Here is a 23410-nt window from a genome sequence, read left to right on the forward strand (position 1 = left end):
ATGTGCTTGACATTATTCTCATTTATCATTATTTATTATATTATTGTATACTCCAATACTATATGCCTACCTAATATAATATTATGTCAGAATATCATCGAATAATTTGAACAAAACATTCAAAATCTTTGTACTGAACTTTAATAAAATTCTCAGTATGTTAGGCAACAATAGTATACAAAACAAAAATAAACCGTTTTAAGTTGGTATAGTGATTCATATTTAAATATTGACACTAATTAACTATATGAAAAGTATATCCTTCAGTATGTACTTATTCACCTATCTAAATATTTCAAGATACACCTATTTAACTGTTTGTTTAACAGATACAAATTATAGTTATGTTGATCGCTGTTTCTTATCCATATCGCTAATAATATTTACATAGAAAAATTGTTTTGTACGTTTGAGACTGTTACGAGGGAATGGAGCGATTAAGCGTGGAGGAGCGTTTCGAACGTGACAATTAATTAAAATCACAATTAAAAACGGTCAAATAATGAGTAGAATAATACACAGCTGTAGTCAAACATCAACGTTTAAAACAAATGTTAGAACAACAATACAAATTTAAATGGTAGAAAATCGTAAAAAATCGATTATCTCAATGTGCTATTCTTTAAATATTATTAAAATATGTCAACGATGAATACAAAAACACGCTCATGACATTAAGAAAACTCCCGTTTTTTTAAGGTGTTTGATATAGGCAATTTAAATAACATTTTAAATCTTAAATTTAAAAGAACTCAACAAGTGATCCTATGCCAGTACTATTGTAGATTTTTGCATGTAATTACAAGGTTAGAGTATATATATATATGTATTATATATATATATTAAAAGGTTTCGCTAAAAACCAATAGTGATCATACAGTCTAGTAAGAAACCTAAAGAGGTACCTGTACTGGCTGTACTTAACTATAAAAAAATACAATACTTGCAGTATCCTTGACTCAAAGCGTTTTTATTTTTGTGATATGATAAGTACAAAAAAGTTACTATTGTTATAAATTTATCGAACTTAAATAAATAACGACATATTTCATATTGATGATGTCAAGAAAATAAAAAAAGCTACGACACAAGAAGTATTGTCTACTGTACGTGGATAAATTTGGTTTTTCATGTAGCCTGAAATTTAAATAGTTATTTTTAGCACTAAACAGTTTTAACAAACGATTTATGGGTGTGTAACGTCTTCATCACAAAATTACATCTATGAAAAGGCACATAATATATTGCTTCAAAATTAAAGCCGAATTCGTTTCATTGTGTTCTCGCGAAAGGTAAAGATAAGAAATCTCACTGACGTCTTGTCAATACAATAGGTACAACATTGACATTTATAATATGTAAACTTACTGTAGTAAAGTATAAAACATGTCGAATTTATGACACTCTTCCTGAGTTCAAAGTTTACACGCTGTGACAAATAAAAGTCGATAGTTCGTTTTTTTTTTACTCAAAAAACGATAAAGTATTATTGTTTGTAATCATGTCTACTCGAATATCGTGGAAAAACTAAGACTTACGAAACTGCCATTATTATAATATTATAAATGATTATATTACCCGAGTATATATGGAAATTAGCCGTACAATTAACCCAACCTGACCGTCCGAAGCCTTACGCCATAGGTCAAAATACCGTAACGAGCGAATGAGTTGCATATAGTTTCGGCAGTACGCATCATTCGCGGTCGTTTGACATGTTCGCGCGACTGGTTTCTAAATTCACGATGAACCTACCTACGTAAAATTTTTAAATTTAAATATTATAATATCGCGTTAAAAACACCATGTTTTATTTTCGGGTTCTCGCACGACACACGTCGCGACGACACGGTGCTGCCATCTACTAGACTTGGCGTTACCCATGCGCACAACGCTGCCTGTCGGAGTGTTCCCTGTCCGTATCTCGGTATCCGGTTTAACGTTACGCTTTTACAACGCAGATGGCGCCCGTCTATTTAGGACCGGTAACCGAGCCGCGCGATTTTTACATGATATTACATAATATTATTTTTTGTTGCCGTTAAAACTTAAATCCGGCAACCTGTAAACTACCATATTACCATGTTCCCAACCCTGGTAACTGTTCGGCCGAAAGACTGCCGTCGGACGATCGGCGATATCGTTCCCGAAGTCATCATCGCTCCGAAGTCCCGACCGATTATCACCGTCGCGGTTGTCCGGCCGAAGATTTTCGGATTACAGACATATACATATTTTGTAATTATAATTCTTCGATATTGGTACGCACCTACTCCTGTATACAAATGGATAAAGATTTTAGGTATAACACATCGCGTCGTACGATGCGCTCATTGGCATGCATAATGGCAGCGACCGACTATATATAGTGACTAACCATAATAATAATATAATAGTTTATACGAGGCTTGTGCAGATATAATATTCACTAATAGTGACGTGCCGAGAATAACGACGGATAGCGTTTTTATATTGTTATTGACCATTTCCTGTCGGGGCTACGTAATAAATGTATAGGCAACATGTTTGTGTATCCGAGCAGCGATGTTACAATACACGGCGTTCGTGCCTAAACCTTCGTATTGAAATTTATGAACTGTTGTCCCAATAGACAGTATATTATATTATACATTATTATACCGATCGACGATTGTGTTGTTATTAATGACAAATGTACATCAACGAAAAATGATATTATATACGTCATTTATATGTAGTGTGTAATATTCTAACAAAGACCTGTGGGTGAATATTATATAATATAATTCAAAGATACCGATTTAAATATAATATATTTTGTGAACCTTATCTCACTATTGCTGCTGGCATGGTTGAGAGTCCAAATTTATTTACACACGATATAAAAGCATAATAAAGAGCTTATAGATGACGACAATATTTTTGTGCCGTAGCGTTTTTATTTTATTTTTGATGTCATTAATATAAAATAAGTTACTCTAATTTGAAAAACATAAAAACAATGGATTTTAAAACAATAATAACTTTTTTTGCTATAGTCATGTCAATAAAATAAAAACCCCGTGACACAGCAAATATTGTCTTAATTATCATGTATACATTTGGTTTTGTTTTAACTATAACTGTATAGCCCAAATAGTTTTTCTCGCGAACCTATATTTTGCCATACCTATAGGTAGTCTTGTAACTATTGCATTACAGCAAGCAAGGGTTGTAAACGGGACCACTTGTAAGTTAAGTTCTTTGAAATAGTATTTAAATATATTTAAGCTTTACGATTTTAATTTTTGTCAAGATCTTATTAAAATGTCCGATGTCAAACCCCTTAAAAAGCGTGTGTGTGTGCGGTGGCTACTTCTTAGGACGTTTAATATGTCCTCTTAATAATTTATTATAACGGAAAATAACGGTATATTAGCTATTTTGTGTACTTAGATAGGTATTAAGTAAACCTTAATAGGTATTTTTGTATAGAACATTATAATTACACATAAATTATGTTGACGATATGCTTAAATTACATTTTAGTAATCAATATAGAATGTTTTTGCATTGTGCGTATAATAATAAATTTCGATTTGGAATGAGTTTTTCTTTTAAAGGGCAAACCATATTAGTGAAGTATAATAGACTTAAATTTAGAGTAAACCGGTGAAACGTAGGAATGAATAGTGGTCCTCGGAACGCACATCCGTCTCCTTATATCGTCGAAGGATGTACAAGTACGACGAAATAACTATTGTACACCATGCTATTAATATTTAAAAGGAATAGCAATAATGGCATATAATTGAAGTGTAAAAATTTAATATTCAAATATAACTTATCATTATATTAAAAATGTCTAATAAAACCATTATTATCGAGGTACTTAAGCTATTTGATATTTTAGTATTTTTATTTTAACATTTTGCCATAAAACCCACAAAAGACCATATCCCGGATATGTATCCATCCAAATTAATTTCGGAAGCACGCATACTGAACGTTGAAAATGTACTAGAATATCATCTGAAAATTGTATTTTTTGGCATAAATAGCATAAAGAAGTGGCTGCCTAGAATCCTCAGAACCCTCAATAAATTCAATTAAAAAGTCGAGATGCAAAAGGTCTCTACAATAGTACTTTTTAGACTACAAGGGGAGAGAGGATTTTAGGAATTAAACAAAAATTTAATAACTTATACAATATTAAGCTTGCAAAAGTCCTTTATATATTTCCTTACCAAATTGTCGGAATCACAAAATGAATAATAAATTCATAAACAAGTTTTCAAAGGTTTTCTGTTTATTGTGTCCCTGTATAATTTGTAACAACGAACAGTGAACGTAGGTATTATTATGATCGAGTATACTAGTATGCGTAGGCTGATTGTATAGGCTGCATACTACTTGAGTCCTCCCCAAAAAGTATAATTTACAAGCAGTAAATTGGATTGGTTACTATTGCGTCCCGTTTCGATATTATCCTATTACTAAATACTGTCGACATTCAATATAAATCGATAATTATTATTGATTTATCATTAAACAACTATGTATTTTGAATTTTGTCACTATATTTACACATCGGCTATGTGTTGTATTTAAGTAGAAACTATTTTTTTAAATATGTGTTACATATTATATGTTATATTATATGTAAGTACCTACCTACTTTAACTGAAATCAAAATGAAATGTATGGAATAACTAGATTACTAAATAGTCTGCAGTTTTAGTCGAAGTATAGGTAATAACCAGGTTTTTCTAAAAATATGTTTCTTTATATAACTGTATACAGTGGCTATAGCATGAAGTTAATACAACTATGTCAGATGACGGGCTTATTGTATATTTCGTAGATGCATTAAAATAATCGATTTTTGGGATTTTTGTTTCAATTTTTCAAATGTGTTGTTTTGGGATGACTTCAGAGTATGTTACAAAAATATTTTCAAAAATGAATACTTTTTGAAGTTAACTGCAATATACTGTTCATAGCTGTTCCAAAAAGAATTGTTATTTTTAATCATAATTGTACCTACTGTTATTTAGTTTTACCTGTATATTAGATCATTAATTAAAAGAAATAACAAAAAAAAAAAAACACAAAACATGTTTTTTACGATTTAATAGATAGGTACTTACATTCTGTTTATTTTTACCAGAAATATACTAGCTAGGCGTAGCAATATTCGACAGTATAGTCACCTCAAAGTTATAATATACAGTGCTGCATCCTGTCATTGGACATTCAGATTTGATAATTTAAAATAAATACAGTAGGTAGGCATATGCTAGAATAATACTTATCGTATATATTACTTACTAATGTGTAGGTTATGTTTCTAATTCATCGCCACATTGGTACACAAGTTTTTCTCTTTCATTTACATACAAATATACACGTTAAATTTACTGCGATTCTCGGCAAATAATACGCGTAGATGCGCGCATAGTTACAATAGGCGTTTTATTGAATTTGAATATTTTGTTGTTTTTTTTTTTATTTTTCGTCCGACGTTCCCACGATTGCGAGCACCTGCAGCAGTTCTATTTATTCCCCCCCAGTGTAATTACGGCTTCATCGTTACATTATTTTATGGCCGCCCATGTGCACAAACACCAACAGTGAACAAACTATCTTTATCTATTCGTTGTTGTTTTGTGACGACTGCGAGTGGGCGAGTGGATGATACGGTCTAATGGTCACTGTAGCACAGGTATTATAGATGTATACTACCATCCAGCCAAGCTTGAAAGTATGGTAAAAAGCGTTCATAGTTGATTTAATAATGTTCCCACTTGGAAATATAAAACAACTATAGGTACCTATAAATATTCAGTAGAATAAAATAAGTAATAATTTTTTTCTATAAAAATATTATTTAATTTTATAAGTGTATTACGTATTGTGCGTTATTAGTTATTACGTTCGTTAATTGTTTTTCTTAGTTTCGGTTATTCGTAGAATAATATTTTACACTATTATCACATAAAAACTATTAAGTTATTTAAACAATGAGTTCATTTTATGACATGTATTATATTATGCTGGTTGACAAATTATGTTAGTGGTAAAATAATATATATATACAGTGCGAAGTTTTAAAATAAAAATAGGAATGGTAAGAAATTATAATATTATGTTATAAAATGTAGATATACGTATTACATAAAAGTCGTGTTCAGTTTGAAAAAATTTGATTTAAAAATACACTTATAACTTAGAAACGATTTGAGAAAAAAAATTATCATTAGGTATTATAAATACAAAAGTCCTTCGAGTGAGCACTGTCTTGTGTGATATTGCACTAATGCAATAAATGAATAATTTCTGTTAACCTTTAGCACCTGTTGGCTATGGTAGCGGTCAAGCGACACGCAATTACGCCTTGTGTGCGTGTGAATATAGGGTGCTGAGCTAAAGCCCGTGTCTAGCAAATTAATATTATTTATTCCTACCTATACTTCACGTACATACAAAACAGGTGGTTGTTAAATGTTAATCATAAGAGGGGAGTATTATTGGTATATTTTCCCACACTATAATAGTACATTTCGGATGATTTACGTAGGGTTGTTACAGTGTTTCGTTTTTCTTGTAAAATTAAAACAATCAAATTAGAGAAATAATTAATTTTTGACAGTAAAATATTTATGTTTGGTTATCAACAATTTTCTAGAACAACTATTTTGAAAACTATTTTGTACCATTGTTGTACTGTTATAATAACATAAAATAATAAAAACGTTAACCACATTAAATTGTAATGTTTCTTTTAGATGCAATATTGGATATTGAGAAATTTATTTGAACATGGAAATTCGGTTGGGTATTAAAAGTTAAATTACATGTAAAGGATTTTTTTAAACAAACAAATTTTTAAGAGTTGACAAACTTTCAGTGTTATTTGATGTATCATAGTGTGATAGGCGCAGTTAAATGTTCTTTAACAAATAAGCTCTTTCGGTATAACCTGTATATTAACGAACTGTTCTGTATTTCATAACCATTCCAAATAAACACATGCAATCGTTTCAGAAAAATAATCGTTGGTATAAAAACGACTACGACGACTATGTCGATGTTGACCCGGAATTAAAGACCTGTAGGTGAACATTACTATTCGACTATTTATTATTATAATGTATGCAAGTCCTGGAGGTGACACCAACGAATGAGCTAAGCAAGCTAGGCGAATTACATTTTTATTTATTTATGATTCTGACATCACCTAACTATGTCCTTATTATTTTCAAGCGTTTATAATAATTAAAAATGATAATTTATGCACTTACAAGACTAAAAAAACTATCAGTAATAGTTATTATCGAATTTTGAATGTTCATTAATTATTATTATAATAATTTTTATAATCTATTATTTTAGGCACAAATTACATCTTTGTTATAAAAAGTATCGATGAACATTTTATCTTATATAATTAAGGAGTTAATTTCTATAATATTATACATTTCATTACAATAACATTACCCAAAAATAAAGTATAATAATTAAGTAGGTACATCACATTATTATTGTTATTATTATTATTTGTTGTTTTTTTTTTACTAAAGAAAAAGCCACAATAGAGTGACCATTGGCTTGTTTAGTATTTTTTTTTTTTACGGGTGATGTTTATATTTCTTGGCCGTTTTCTGTCTTTTTTTAAGATTTTCATGAAAACTACTGGGAAATTGCAAATGAATAATCTCAAACCTTCGGAAAAATCAAGTCACTATTAAAATGTTGCACTGCTGAGTGACCTATTTTACTACTCAGAAAGTATTTTTTAAAACGAGATGACAAAAAAAACAATAAAAAAATGCATGTCATTGTAAAACCGATATTACTGTAGACTATTATAATAGCTCCCTCGCGGCACAGTTAAGAATCTAAATTCTAAAACTATAGCGTCCTAACGCAGGGAATTCATAAACGAATTAGTTTGTTGCTACCAGCAGAAGTATAGACTTGAACTTTTCATCTGGGTTCGTCATTACTCAATTTCTGTTGTTTAACAACACATACTATATTACACACGTGATATTGCCCTCTAGAACCCGCGCTCTCGACCCCACTGGACTATTTACTTATATTTTTAAATGTCTTAATCAACCATTTACATTGACCTTTTTTTCCTTCTCTTAGTACGTATTTATTAATCACAGTGTGTGGGTCGTGACCCGCATCATCGTCCTATACGTTATTCGTTCATCTATTTATTACTTGTAAATTACTTAATCTGCCGCCGCTCCTGAATACACCGTCGTCGACAAGTGCTGAAGTACCGTACATTATGACTAGATGAATTCGTCGTAATTCATATAGATTGACTGTCGGTAGCCACATTCTCACAATATGATATTATATATAAAGAGTATATATTATTATAGCCCTGTTTAGATTATGTAGGTACTTATGTGTGAAATGAATATGATGAGAATATTAAAAAAAAAAACATGTACGATGTGCCTACCAGCTACTCGCTTCACTTTTTTTTTTATTACACATATTTGTGAAACTGCTTAGGATCTCAATAATTAACGAAGGTTATTACTTGTAGTATAATAAGCATAAACTTTTTTTTTTGTTGTTTACATTGAATTCTGGTAATAATTATCAAAGTTAATATATACTGAAAGAAAAAACACTAGAAAACATTTGAATGGAATTTATGTTTACACGGACAGTTACCTACTCTAAAAGTAAATTGCGTATTATTGTAATGGATGACGTAGGTATATATGTTGGTTGTTATATATTATACGCTCGTGTTATTGTTGTCTCACAAGAAATAGTGTATAGGTATACCATTGTCAAGCTGCAACAGGGAGAAAGGGATAGATCACGCAGTGACAGGTAACACGCTTGCACACGTCTCAATTGCATTAGCATCGAACATCAGCAATATATTACATTATTGTAGTGTAACTACTCCTACTTTATTTACTTCCATTATTGGTTCATCTTTTCGGTCCAATCGTATAGTGCCTATAGTGTATTATTATTAAATAGCCGTGTGTTTTTGTACAGACTATAGCTTCTCTTCTGTATAATTTATGTTATATAGGTGCTGTATATAATTATTGTAGGTATGTATGCAGTGTTAACGAGGACATTTGTATTATCTTTATCGATTACAATATCAGCGATGCTTGAAATCCAAATTTGTTTAAAAGTGTGCCATACAATAGTGCCAGTGCCAACTGCTGAAAATACTAAATACAGTACCTACATTAATATATAATCCAATATACAGGCCTAGATGTAATTCAACTGTACCTACGTAAACTATTGTTGTATAAATATTTTTCGTTTGATTAATAACTCGAGAAAAACTTAGTTTATTCTCGTATACGTTATATTTGCAAAGCAACATTATTTCATTATATTATGAATTGTATGATTAAGTTTAAATGTTACTGCACGGCTGCAGTACGAGAGTGAAGTATTATATATTATTATACCATTTCTCATATCCTTTCTTATCGTAATTCACATCATTATATTTACAGTATAGGTACCTATGCATTATGTAAACCTGGGATATCGCTGTATAGAATGAATTATAATTATTTATATTTATATTTTTTAGAGGAAAAATAAACAAGAATCTATGAATTGAAATTGGAATTAAATAAAAGGACTTATATATGTTTTAACATTAACTTAAAAAAAATTCGAATAATTTTGGCCAAATAATTATTGTAATGTGTATACAATATACATACGAGATTTCAGGACTACATTTAATTTTAATAACTGAACACAGTAACGCGTTTTGTTCATGTTTTTTAGAACTATATATAACTATGTATAACTATAAATGATTCATCCATTATTCATGATTATTGTTATGGCATTTTATAATATGTAACATTAGGAAAATAAATTAACCAAGTAAAATAAGTTGTAAGTACCTAACGTATAACATCGACAAAAATATAATTTAACATTTTTATTTTGTACGCCCATGTATTATTTTAGTAAACTTATTTTTTCGTATTTGAGCAACACGAGTTGCATGCTTTACATCGTGGTAAATGGCATTGCAGTTGGAGTTTTTAACTAGTTAACAAAAGTCCAATAAAAAGGCTGCTGTTGTAATTTTTGTTACAATACCTTGCCATTTATTGTTGTAATATTAGTAATGTGGCTATATAGTAGTTGACTCGCTACGATCCCTATGACTTAATATTTAATAACGTTATAAATTGTTAGCAGAGTGAATAGTAAAATGAATGAAACTTACAACGAATAAAATTGGTCGTCCGTTCAATTAAAACTTATATACAAATAAATTACTAGAACGTTTAGAATGTTCAATAGGTACCTACCAGAGGTACCTTATTATAATATACAAATAATAATTATCATATTCTATAACAATAAAGTAATAATTATTATTGTTGTAAATTATAATTTATTTTAACTTCTGTTGTATAACTATAACTGTAACTGATTCAATTTTTGTCTTCTGTCCTACACTTAACACTAACATGAATGTTGAGCGAGCCTGCTGCATAGCTCTCAACACTTTAGGTTTTGTTAAGTGTAGTGTGCCTCCCTTAAAGGCCCTTTGCCGTTCGCTTGTTAGACTAATATCAGGATACGATTCTGTTACTTGTTTCCCTAACACAGCAATTAATTATAGTATACCTACATGAGAGAGTTCACCACAACATTTTTAAATCAAGTTAGTCGTGTATTAAGCAAATCTCTTCCTCATTCCGGTATTTCCCCGTCTTGATCTATATAGACCCATTATCTATTTGTTGCTGCAATAATCAATTTACAATCAATTTTTGAATATGTGATTTATATAAATGTTTTCTTTTAGATCAAACCCCGTCAGCGATAAACGGCAACAGCACAAATAATGCCGGTGGACAATTGGTTCCACCGCCTCTAACACCTGGTACAAATAAGAAAATGACCGAAGCCTTGCAAGCTACATTTGCATCCTGGGAAAAAGAACGACATAAGTTGAATGTCCCAAAAGGTAATGAATCAACAATTTTTAATGTTAATAATTTCAATGTATTATCGCTCAAAAATATTTAATTTACATGAAATATCAAAATAGGTAATAATTTATTATGTATTTAAGTTTAAGTAAAGTGATTTTTTGTGTGACTTTAGAGGAAAGTTGTGTTATATTACACGCCAAACTGATTTTTATGTCTTATAGAAAGAATACTGAATAACAGATCTTTTTTTAAATAGCAAACAAATTACCATTAGAAATCTCAAGATCAAAACCCAAATGGTTGTAAAACCATTAGCTTCCTTATTTAACTTAAACGTACCAAGTACCTAAACTTGTTTATTCTTAATATCATTGTTTTAAATAAATACATTCAACTATAAAATCGTTATCTGGCATTAAAAAAAATATTTGATAAAATAATTTTTTATTAGTGTGCGTTATTGTAATTTTTTAGATTCTGAGTAATGCGAAAAATATATTCTGTAAGTTTTACAATGATGTATTCTTATGTTTATTAACATCACATTTTGAAGCTAAAATTCTTCGATTTTAGAGTGATTTTTAGAAGAAAATTTTATTTTATTAATAGTGTAGTAAGACAATTGGAAAATCTAATAATAGTTTACCTAATTATAGGAAATACTTATACAAATCAGTGAGAAAACCGTAATATGGTATACACACCACACAACTCTACTTTTCAGCAAAATCAGTTTTGTTTTATTTCATGTAGTAATAAATTCAGAAAAACAGAAAAATTTGACATTTTATCAAGCAACTAGCTTAGCATTTTGTAGACATAACATTTTTTTAAAATATTGCCGTTTTCTTCTAAACATTTTATATGTTTGACTTTTTCTTAGTTATTATTCGATTTACGTAATTTGATTTTATGATAAGGGAACTTGAAAATGAAGACAACTCACAATAAAGTTCCTTGAAGTTGTTTTTTACAGAAAATTAAAAATATCTAAAATAAATAAGATCACATGTTTTTATAATTATAATTTTTAGAAAATCCTTAAAATTTATAAATTGTTTTGTTGTAAAATAGCCTTAAAATTGGCATAAAAAATGCATAGCAAAATTCCTTGTATAAGTACTGCTTATAGCAATTAAAAACAAGTTGAAAATAGGTGCGTATAGACTCAGTTATTTTTAATAAGTGTTTGGAGTTAATTTGGACGAGATTGGATATATTTAAACAAAAAATAATAAGTTATCTTCAAACGGTTTAAGTTGTTTCTTATATATTCAACGAATACTAATCTTAATAAGACTACACATTTTTTGCAATTAATGTACATGTATATTGTTATCTTCTATACACTTTGCAATCTTCAAAATATGTAGAATTATTGTAAACTATTTAAACATTATACCTACCTGTACTAACCTATTTCACACCTTTCCAAGTTAATATTGACTCTTAACAGTTTAGTCATAACTTAAATGCTATGTTTTTGACTAAAAACCTTCCGAATTAAAATTGATTTTAAAAATACTATAATACTTAAGCTATCCTTAGAATTTTCTACTGATCCATCCGTCGACTACGTGTTTTTCCTTGGGTAAACAGTCATTTTGATAAATTGATTTAGTATTGAATTGAAATTTAACGTACCTATCCACCACTGTAACTTACTTTAGGTACACATGAAACCTACTACTGTCTAATACATACAGCAGAAGTGATAGTTCCCTATTTTTCTGTTTAACTTGTAGTACATGATATTTAAGTTTTATTTTTAAATTGTTAAATTATAGCTTATAATTAAGGCTGGGATTTGTATGTGAATATATATTTTGCTAAACCAACTGTTGAAAATGATAAATTAATTTAACATGTATTGCAATAAAATAAGACATATTTTACTTTACCTATTTTTACATTATTTATAATTTATAAAATGTCTGCTTTTTTACATAATTATTCTTAAACTTCAACAAAAAATCTAATACGTAAAATAATTTGTCGATTTACATCATCAAAATTGGTGGTTTATAGTATTATACATTTATACTTCAATAATAGTACTCCTAAAAATTGTAAGTGTATATAGGTATAGAGTTTAATTTTAATTTAACAAGTTCACATATTTAAATTTTTTTATTTTTTACCAAATATTTGGGCTATTTTAAGTACATATATATTATATATAGTATATGTATTATATATTTTTTGTTTTTTATTACATATAAACTCCAGCCCTCCTTATAACACATACCTATCCAAAATTAATTTTGTCAATATGTCTCATGATTTATATCATTCGAAATTAACCAATTCATATAAATTAAAATATATTTTTAACATTAAAAATGTGTATACAGATATAATATCCGTTATCGAAATCTAATCGTGTAAAACTAAAAAATAATATATCCTATTCCACGGCAATGTATTCAATTGTATTCGATTTTTCCCAAACTTGATTTTATTTTTATGTATTTTTCTCGGTTGAGTGACTTGTAGTTGATGGACCGTGAATTACAATACACGCAATTGTGCTCTATATAAATTATCTATTTTCTTCTGTCACTTACAAAACCAATTACATATAATTGATATATACATGCATAATATACAGTTACATAGTTACTTGATTTACAACAATAATTAGTCCATCTTTTTATTATTAAAGACATGTAGGTATTTAAATTTAATTAAATGTGATAATTTTAAGTGTGTAGGTACCCTTTTATAGGTAAGTACCTAATGTAGGTATTATTTAATATTATGAAAGATGTTCCCACAACATCGTCATAGCCACCGCCGCCGTTGGTGATAATATTATGCATAATATTCTATTATAAATAGGTGCTGTTGGTACAATATAATATATAGTATCTAAGTGTGACTACAAACCATAGTACGTCACTACGTTTTTTTTTTGTAGATTTCTCTTGAAACCAAACGTATAGAGATAGATTTAAGTTTGTACATTGTATAAATATATGACAATTATTGCCTTCGTATATTGGGTGCGGCGCAAACAAACAAGAGGTGTGAATGTGTGTGTGTGTATGTGTGTATGTATGGTTAATTACGCCATCATCATTGCCGTAGTCGTGTAGAGTATAGCGTGTGAACTTGACTCGAGTAAGTGTAAATTTTGTAGAAAAATAATATACATTGGCCGGACCCCATAACGTCCGTGGTTCCCACGGCGGAATTGGCGTCGGTCCGCGGCAAGCGGCTTACACAAAACGCCGCGGCTACCAATATTGAACTTTCAAATTGTATAACATTCCGCTGTCTTCTTCATTAGTCTTCAAACGAAATCAATCGCTTAGATTTTCGAACCGCCTCGCTTGTAGGAAAATAATATAAAGTAGATCTAACGCACGTCTGAACAGTAGTAAATCTGCGTATACCTATACCCATACCTATAATAGATAAATTATACTGTTATGAAAACACTGCGGTCTCGTCCACACTGTACACCCGCGAAACGCGAAGCTTAAAAGACATCGCGATGCCAGCAAGCATCAGTCGTTCCGATAAACGGAGTGTAAAATACTATATAGGCATATAGCATTGTATGTACACAAAACGTATATACCTATTATGTATATCTCGTTCTGCAACAAGAAGAATAGAGCTTATTTTTTTAAATTTCTTAGAATAATAATAATTACGTTCGATAAAGAATCTAAAACGATAAAGCGTATATATATATACAATATACGCATTCTATAATATATTATGTACATATAATTTTATTGTATTTATACGCATATATATATATATATATATAATATAATATAATATATATTTTCGTTTTTACATAACATGCAGAGGGAAAGCGTAACGACCATTGCGCCGATACGCACTGCGCGTATGATGGTGGCGGCTACATTATAGTTTTTTGTTATGTGAAAATCATCGTGGAAGCGTCAGACACCACCACCGCCACGAGTCTACGATAAAAATAATAATAATATAATAATCTAGAATGCCGTGCGTTTGGGAAGGGACTGCAGAGAGGGCTGAACATGCGTTTCACGAGGGGTTATTGCTCGAGTATATCGGTTATATTATAATATATATATATAGGTACCTATTATTATTGCTATTAGGGTGGTAATAGCTGCTTTTGTTTTGACGTTGTTTTTTTTTAGTATCAATTATTCGTAACATTAGGTAGGTACTTATTAGAATTCATCCTATATAATGTGTGCGACCGTCCTCGGTTGTTTCATTCACATACTGATAGCGTAATGTATATAGATCGATGTTGAATACATAAACATTTCATTAAAAAAAAAAAAAAAATAATATAACATTTTTACAATTTCGTTTCGTTATGCGTTTTAATAAATCGCCTCTTAATGATGTGGGATGCCGCTCGAACCGTTACTCTGCAAAGAAAAATAATGCAAATAGTTGTTTTGCTTTTATATTTATGTAGGTATACCAATATACCATACATTATATGAACTGATTACAGATACAGCGAATGTCGCACTGACATCCTCTTACAACTGATAGCAGACACGTTTTACTGTTATAAAGTCATATTTTGTACATTATATTGTAAATTATTAGATATTTATTTAATGTATAATATATTTTTAATTAACTCGATGTTCATTGTGGAACTTTTTGAGACTTATACTTTTTGTCACTTTTGCATCTTATAGTAAATATTATTACCTATTTAAATTTGAACTAATTTACAATAATTTACTATGTATATATATTTATAGGCATTTTGTATTATTATATATTTTATTAGTGAAGTATTTTACTTACAAACTTAGAATACAATCATCAAGTGAATTAATTATAATTTAATAAACCGTGTGCAGTAGATGTGGGAATATTAGAGGGTTGAGTCTTACACAAAACTTGGCCAATTCATTATCTTTAAATGCATCTTCGAGTTTAACGATACAAAGTGGAGTGTTCAGATAGAAAAACTGCTACCCTGTTTGTTTGAGGTTCACTTATGTAAAATGGTCTGCTGCAGGGTTCTCATATTGTAATTGAACAACGTTATATAATGCGCTCAAACAATAATCATAATTCATAACCAACGCTTTGTTATAACACAATATAAGTACTAAGTATAGTAAGTAGGTAATATCGAATTAATAATATAGTGTCGAACGTGGATAACGTTCTCCATGACCGTATATATTGTATTACCCATATTATAATATGACTCTTGCGGAAAGTACAAAATGTGTCATTTCAAACTCTTTTAACATTAGTTGGCTTTCGTTTTTTCACAGATCCCAGACTATGGACAGAGGCGCAGGCCGCACATTGGTTCTGGTGGGCTTACCGTGAGTTCTCGGTACCCGAACCTCCGCCGACGCCGTTACTGCGCCGCGTCGTGTCCGGAGCATCTCAGTTCCAGAAATTCACCACGGCCAGTCCAAACACCACGATCATGGGCCGCAGCACCCAGATGATCCGGGAACGCGTCCGCCGCGGCCGGCGCCGTCTCCGCAGCAACGGCAACTGCAACAGCGGCAGCAAGTCTCCGGGGAGTAGCAACGACGACGACGACAACGAACCGGACAAAGACTTGGACGACGACGACGAGCCGTACGACGAACTGGTGTCGTCGTCGAGCGGTGGCAACAGACCGCTGTACGCCCGGAAGGGCAGACACTTGTGCAATATGGGACGCGAGCGATTCGTGGCCGAGGCGCCGCCGTTCTTGGGCGACATCCTGTGGGAACATCTCGAAATGATGCAAAGAGGTAAGACCGATTTTGAAATGCGCTGATCGATATGATGGCTGTGTAGTGTGTACAGTTCTGCTGCCGTCGCGATTCGTCTTCCTAGATATAACCCCCTCCCCCTCCCCCTTCACCCTGTTTTAGGATAATCATCGATTTCTGGTGCAATGTATATGTATAACGACAATCGATAGCAAGTCACGTCGGGATTATCGGCTTACACGATATATGTGTCGCGGCGTGTTAATGTTATAAACTATTGTGACTGCTGCAGGTTATATAAATGTTATCCGAAATATTATATTATTGTATAAAGCAGTGTCGTGCGAACCAAACGACAAAAATTCCTCGTGTCTGCAGTGCCGTAGTTCCGGTCATCACATTATAATATATACACTGAAAGTGGTTGGTCGTACACAATCATAATTTAAACATATACGTGTAACAATAATATAGGCTATTGTTTTGACGATAAAAAGAAATAAAAAAAAAATATTATTTCGAGCAATCCGAACGTGCGTATGAAAAAAAAATCATTAATTTATTATAACTTATAACCAAACACACTATAATAATATTATATTATAAAACGTTATTACATGTATACATTATACTCGGGGGCGGATGATGAAACGAATTTACGATATCGCGGTCGCGTGGGATACGTACCCATATGTATGTATGTATGTATGTTTGTGTGTGTGTGTGTGTGTGTCAGACCGAATATACGACGCGAATGTCCAATATTATCTATAATTTTTCGAACCCAAAAGAAGAGCGCATATATAATATGATGATTCGGAAACGATATGCGATTATTATATTATTATCATGTATAACATACGGTTAACACACGTGCTGGGCATGGTAAACGGACGGTTCGTAGATAAAACCACTACCGCATACCAACGGCGAGCGTTATTGTAAGGCCGATAAATAAACGATACCGATGATCCTATATAATAATATATTGTGCTGTTGCTACTGTAGCTGCCATCAAGCTGTACGTTTAATATTGTAATGTTGAAATAATATATCTGAAGATAAATGTTGCTATGCGGTATGCGTTGTTATTTTATGTCAAAAGAGTTATCGTTCATATGTTAATCAATTATTCTGTTACAACTAGGAGCATTGATAAGAAAAAAAGGAAAAAAAAATTGTTACATTATACTATTATACATATTTTGCATATTTTGCATAAACTACTGTCACTATAGGAAAAAAAAATTTAATGCAATTTGCGCGTCTCGCGACCGTCCGACTCGTACAGTCAGTGTGGTTAAACTGACTCAACTAATAACATCGTTACGACCACTAGCTGGATAAAACAGGAACAAAAAAATAAAAAAATAAAAAAAAATAGCGTTTATCCGGCGGGATATGTGTGCGGCGGCAGTGCAAGCTCTGCGGCTAGTCGCGGCCTTGCAGGGGAACGCTAGAAGGGGGCTAGCCCAAGGCTGTTCTGTTGTAATAAGCAGGATATCCTTTGACCGCTATCATCCTTTTAGCAAAACGGCCACAACGCGTTACCACCGCCGTTGGTGTGACGTAGTTTCGGTAGTTGTATCGTGAGCAGGATATCCTTTGAATGTAAACAAACCTATATGGCCGCTATACATATATATATTAAGTCTGTGATGGTGGTTGGTATATATAAATGTGACGTAGCAGACAGGATATCCTTTGAAAGTAAACACTGCACTGCATCGTGGTCGTGACGTAAAAATGTGAGCCGACGATGACCTACATATTTGCATGTGTATAATTTTATATTCTTAACCCTTAAATGGTGCACTGTATAGTTTTAAGGAAAACGCAATTGAAATAGGTACATGTAAATCTAGTATATAATATATTCTGTGCTAATCTGTGCACCATGTAAATACATGAAAGCAAATTATATAAACATCGTAACCAATGTGACAATTTATATACCAATACCATATACCATATAGTAGAATATGAACCATATTTTATCATATATAGATGCTGAATTATGTCTATCGGAACATGCAAAAAATTATTTTTTATTTATATTTTCGCAGATGTCGATAGGGCCTCGTCGATACCCATGTTTGGGGGTGGCAATCAACATTTGTCGTCGTTACACAACACCAGTGGCAATAGCAATAATTCAAATTTCTATCACGAAAATTTCGTGCAGCATCAACAGCACAGACATCAAGTGGACGACAACAGTGGTTTATTCTCTTCCGCCTATCCTGTACCGGCTGCATCCGAACCTCAGCATATCCGGTTGCAATCGCCACCACACCGACTGAACCATCGTAATCGCAATCTCCATCACAACCAACAATATGAAACAGGTACGTTGTAGTTATACTTATACCGTGTATATAGGAACATTTATTATTATTATTACTAATATACCTCATTTTATTCTTCGTCCGAATATGGGAGGTTTACGTACGACGTACCTTTTTTGTATGTATAACTATACAAGTGTATTTGTGTAAATCGTATTATTATTATTATTATTATTATATATATACTTCAAGTGTGGACCACATTACACATCAGAGTAGCTCTGATGCACTTATATTGTCATCGACTACGTCATCGCGTTATTTTATTACCATAATAATAATAGTAAAGACAAGCAGGATGAAAAAAAATCGTATTGTTGCGCACTGTATATTATATATATTTATATTAAATATTAATTGGGCCAGTTTCGGCTTATAAACGGTATTTAACCGCGTAATGCCGGGCCCCATTTAATTTTATTTCATTTTATCGAGGGGACGACTACTTACGTCGGCCACCCGCTGTTAGCTGCGTATAGACGAGCGATCACAATATTTATTACAGCCCTTGCCACACCGCGGGAGCCCATCATGATATACCTGGCCGAACAGAACTGCAGACGAGCACTTGACGGTCATTATTATTACTATACGTAAACAGTTATATCAATCGTCTCCATTATCTGCGCACAAGTATCAAGACTGCAATGTACTACTTGTACAGTTATACAGATATTAGGCATTGTCGTATACTTGTCTATACAATAATATTTCACTATATTATTATGTATACGATGACATATATATATATATATAGTGTGATCGAACTCGCGCCATTGTATTAACCGTATAGGTACGTTTTCGGGTATTATTTTGTTTCTGTGATCCTCCTGCACGGTAAAAGACAAACGTACATAATATGTATGTCGCGACGTCGTCTAAAGCAAACTTCAGCACGTGATTATACTATATTAAACAACATATTATATTGTACACCGAAAATGTTTTAAAATCCCATTTCGCTAATGCGACTACTACTACTTCTACTAGGTGGTATATAGGTTCCTCCTCTTACGCATATATACCCTGTAGTTCCGGTTCTCTTAACAACTATATACACCTACTAAAAAAGTACAGCTGCTCCAGCTGCATGCTTTTGGCGCGCGCGCAAAAGAAAATATGAATGACACACACAAAAGGGTGGCGTGTTATGGCACGCCCGTCCTTGTCGTCTTAGGTTTCAAGTTACTCGAGAATAAAAGCGGTACATGGCATAGCACGGGCTAAGAAGAACAAGACTCGCGCGTATTACACGCCCACCGGATGTACAACAAGCAATACCACCTCCTCCTCCTTCTTCTCCTCCTCTAAAAACTTGAATACAATAAATGAAGTTCCGATTATTCTTCTAGAGTACCTACTCTATTATACTATAATAATATAAAACCAACGTCTAAATATGTTTAGTAGTATAACAACACAAGAACCGTCATCAGCGTTACCAGCCTTGGTTTATTATATTTATATTATTAGATATATATATATGTTATTTAGGTATAGCAGTTGTAATAGTAGTCTTGCATGGAAAAAACAATCAAGACGTGAAATACTGTAAAAGTATTATTTTCTAGCATAATATGTACTATAACTATATATAGCTTGAAATGCGAATGAAACGTGTATTTCGTAAATTACTAAGTATATATGTAAAATATGTATCATTTTTAGTGCTTACTAAAACCACATTATCATCTTAGAACAGTTTATACGAAATTCCGATACCTATACTGTTCCTTCTGAAATTGCATGTATTTTATTTTTTCTTGTTCGGAACACACTTATTTGCTTGTAGTTGATTTGCTATAATACACTTTTCAGTTAAAGGCGAACTCAAACAATTTTAGGAAGGAGAAGTGTATTCATGTATTCGCATGTTTTTATAACGTATTTATGATTTTTAAAACACAAAATATTGGATTTCTCAATATACTTAGAATACTATAAAGATTTTTTTAATCATTATTAATAATATAATATAGGTTATTGAATTAAATTTCGATCGGATGGTTATGGGAAATATTCAAACATATAATTTCAATTTAGTTTAATGCCTGTAAATAGCTATCCGGTAATTATTATTATCTTTAAGCTTGCACTCAATGAAAACCTATACAATGTTATAGTTATAACGTTATTTTGCTCATGAAGGGTCTATATTATAATGTATAGAAACATTCTTTTAATACCTTTCCTTCCATATAGATGTACCTATTCTACTAATATACTCTGCTAAACAAGCGACTTAAACGTGTGTACATTATTATTATTAATGCCTAACGGATGTTATCATACATATATATTATAATTTATAATATATATATACACACACACCTACGAATAATAAGATCATGGGGTACGATGAGTTTTGTTAATTGAGCGCGCGGCGTAGTATATGTAATATTTTACAGAGCTGATGTATATAGCGTGCATATGATATTATAAATTTATAACACGACAAGTCTATACCGAATTCGACGCGTGCTTAAATATATGATAAATTATAATATAATATACAACATATTATTATAGGTGCCTAGATATATACCAACCGTCTTAAGTGAAATGGATAATAATAACCGTGGGTTATTTTTTTAACGATATTTATAGTTGTAACATGTACAACTCGATAAATTATGGTTAAGAAAATCATAAAAACATTTATATATACAAGTCTTGTACACACCAACTGCCTATATTATAGTTTTTCAGTTGGCTTTTGGAAAAATGAGCATTGTCGTCTCAATACACTATTGTTCATTATTCGTCTATTATTTTTTGGCATTTCGACGAACGTCAGTAGACCGATAATGTTTATACATGCAGACATATAGAGTGGAAAAGAGGTACGCATAGGTACAAGATAGAAGATTCTCCGTCGGGTACAAAATATATATATATTATATAATATTTTACGTACCATATATATACGTATATATGTGCGTATACCGTGGTAACGCTCGTGTATTCGTTGTATTATAATATATTATTACTATTATATCGAAGTCTCCGGTTTTTTTTTTTCGTTGGTCGGTATATCTCTGGAGTCTCGGAAAACGGCCGTGACTGTGGGTGGCGCGGTGGTGTGGAGGGTACAGGCCCGCCCGCCACCGATGTTCGCTAGCGTGCAGTGGGGATAAACGCGTATCGCCGGGCGCCGCGCGCGCACGCACTCTACAGCCCACAGTGCAGAGTAGAGTCTCGGCTCATTCGCTTCAGTACGGTTGTCGTGTCGCGGGGCTCTGTGCGTTTATCACCGTCTTATTCGCGTTATTATTCATCCGGAAGAAACGATATATTTTTATAATATTTTTTAATATTATTATTGTGTTTTCGTAGTCGGTCTTGGCTGTTGATTATTTTTGTTTTCTGGACGTCGTCGCATTTTTTTCGTTTTGACTCGAATCGCCGTCGTCGAGGGTGACGATAATTTTGTCGAATCGACTTCCGCTCGACAATTGCCGAAACCGAAATTCGTTCTGACACTCGGCGTGCAATAACCGCTGTAGCCTCTGTTTTCGTCTTGTTCCTCGTTTTTCATTCTCAATATACACATCAGACCAAGTCTTGTCTCATCACCGTCCCGTGCCGGCGGCCGACCGGCAAATCACCCGACAAATGATGGTGCTACTACAACAACAGCACATCATCCAACAGCAGCACCCAGTGCACCACAGGAATCACCACCACCAGCAACAGGCCTTGGCGTCCTCGCCCACCCAATGCTGCGCGACCGCGGCTAGCTCCACTTCGTCCGGTAACGCCGCCCTGGACAACGCCGCTGGTTACTTCGATCTCGTGGTCACGGCAGCCGCAGCCGCGGCGTCGTCCACATCTTATCACCACCAGTACAACAGCCAACACCATTACAACAACAACAACCTGGTGCTGCACCCGACAGCGGCCGCGATCGACGACATGGCGGTGTCCGCTCCGGGCAACCGACGAAGATATTTTCTAAAAAACGGTACTATATACAATGTATAATATAATATGATCTCGCAAAATTTTGTTTTTGCTCGATTTCGATTTCTATTTATCTTGATACCGCATTTATAGTATATTAAATTATTAAAATGGACCTAAATATACTATGTCACGTAAGTTTGGAAACTATTTTATTTTCCGATATGTAATACAGGTACCGATTCTCGATTTGTATTTTAGAATAATGCTCGCATCTTGAAATTTAAACGGCTAAATATTATATATATATATGTACATTTTACAATAAAAATTGATTTTCGATCTGACGTCTAGTCGAAATTTTGAAACTATTGTAATTTGCATACTACTGTATCGGGAAATGATCTAATTCATGGAAAGCTGAGTTATCGATATATTTAGGTATAGGAACCCGTTCAATCCCAATGACAATAGTATTTGCGATTTGATGTAACGATTCTGTGTGTGTGTGTGTGGGGGGGGG

The 23410-nt window shown here is 32.4% G+C and overlaps 1 protein-coding gene across 1 annotated transcript in view; it reads left to right on the top strand.

Annotated features, from left to right (window-relative positions):
• LOC111030808 (ETS-like protein pointed) overlaps window positions 1-23410 on the top strand; it is a 57289-nt gene that overhangs the window by 17729 nt on the left and 16150 nt on the right. Inside the window, exons 4-6 of the mRNA XM_022310493.1 lie at window positions 10808-10969; window positions 16199-16675; window positions 18703-18984. Of these exons, the coding sequence (XP_022166185.1) occupies window positions 10808-10969; window positions 16199-16675; window positions 18703-18984 (921 nt within the window). The remainder of the gene's footprint in view (window positions 1-10807; window positions 10970-16198; window positions 16676-18702; window positions 18985-23410) is intronic.

Source organism: Myzus persicae, unplaced genomic scaffold (assembly GCF_001856785.1).
Source record: "Myzus persicae strain clone G006 unplaced genomic scaffold, MPER_G0061.0, whole genome shotgun sequence".
Classification (NCBI taxonomy): Eukaryota; Metazoa; Arthropoda; class Insecta; order Hemiptera; family Aphididae; genus Myzus; species Myzus persicae.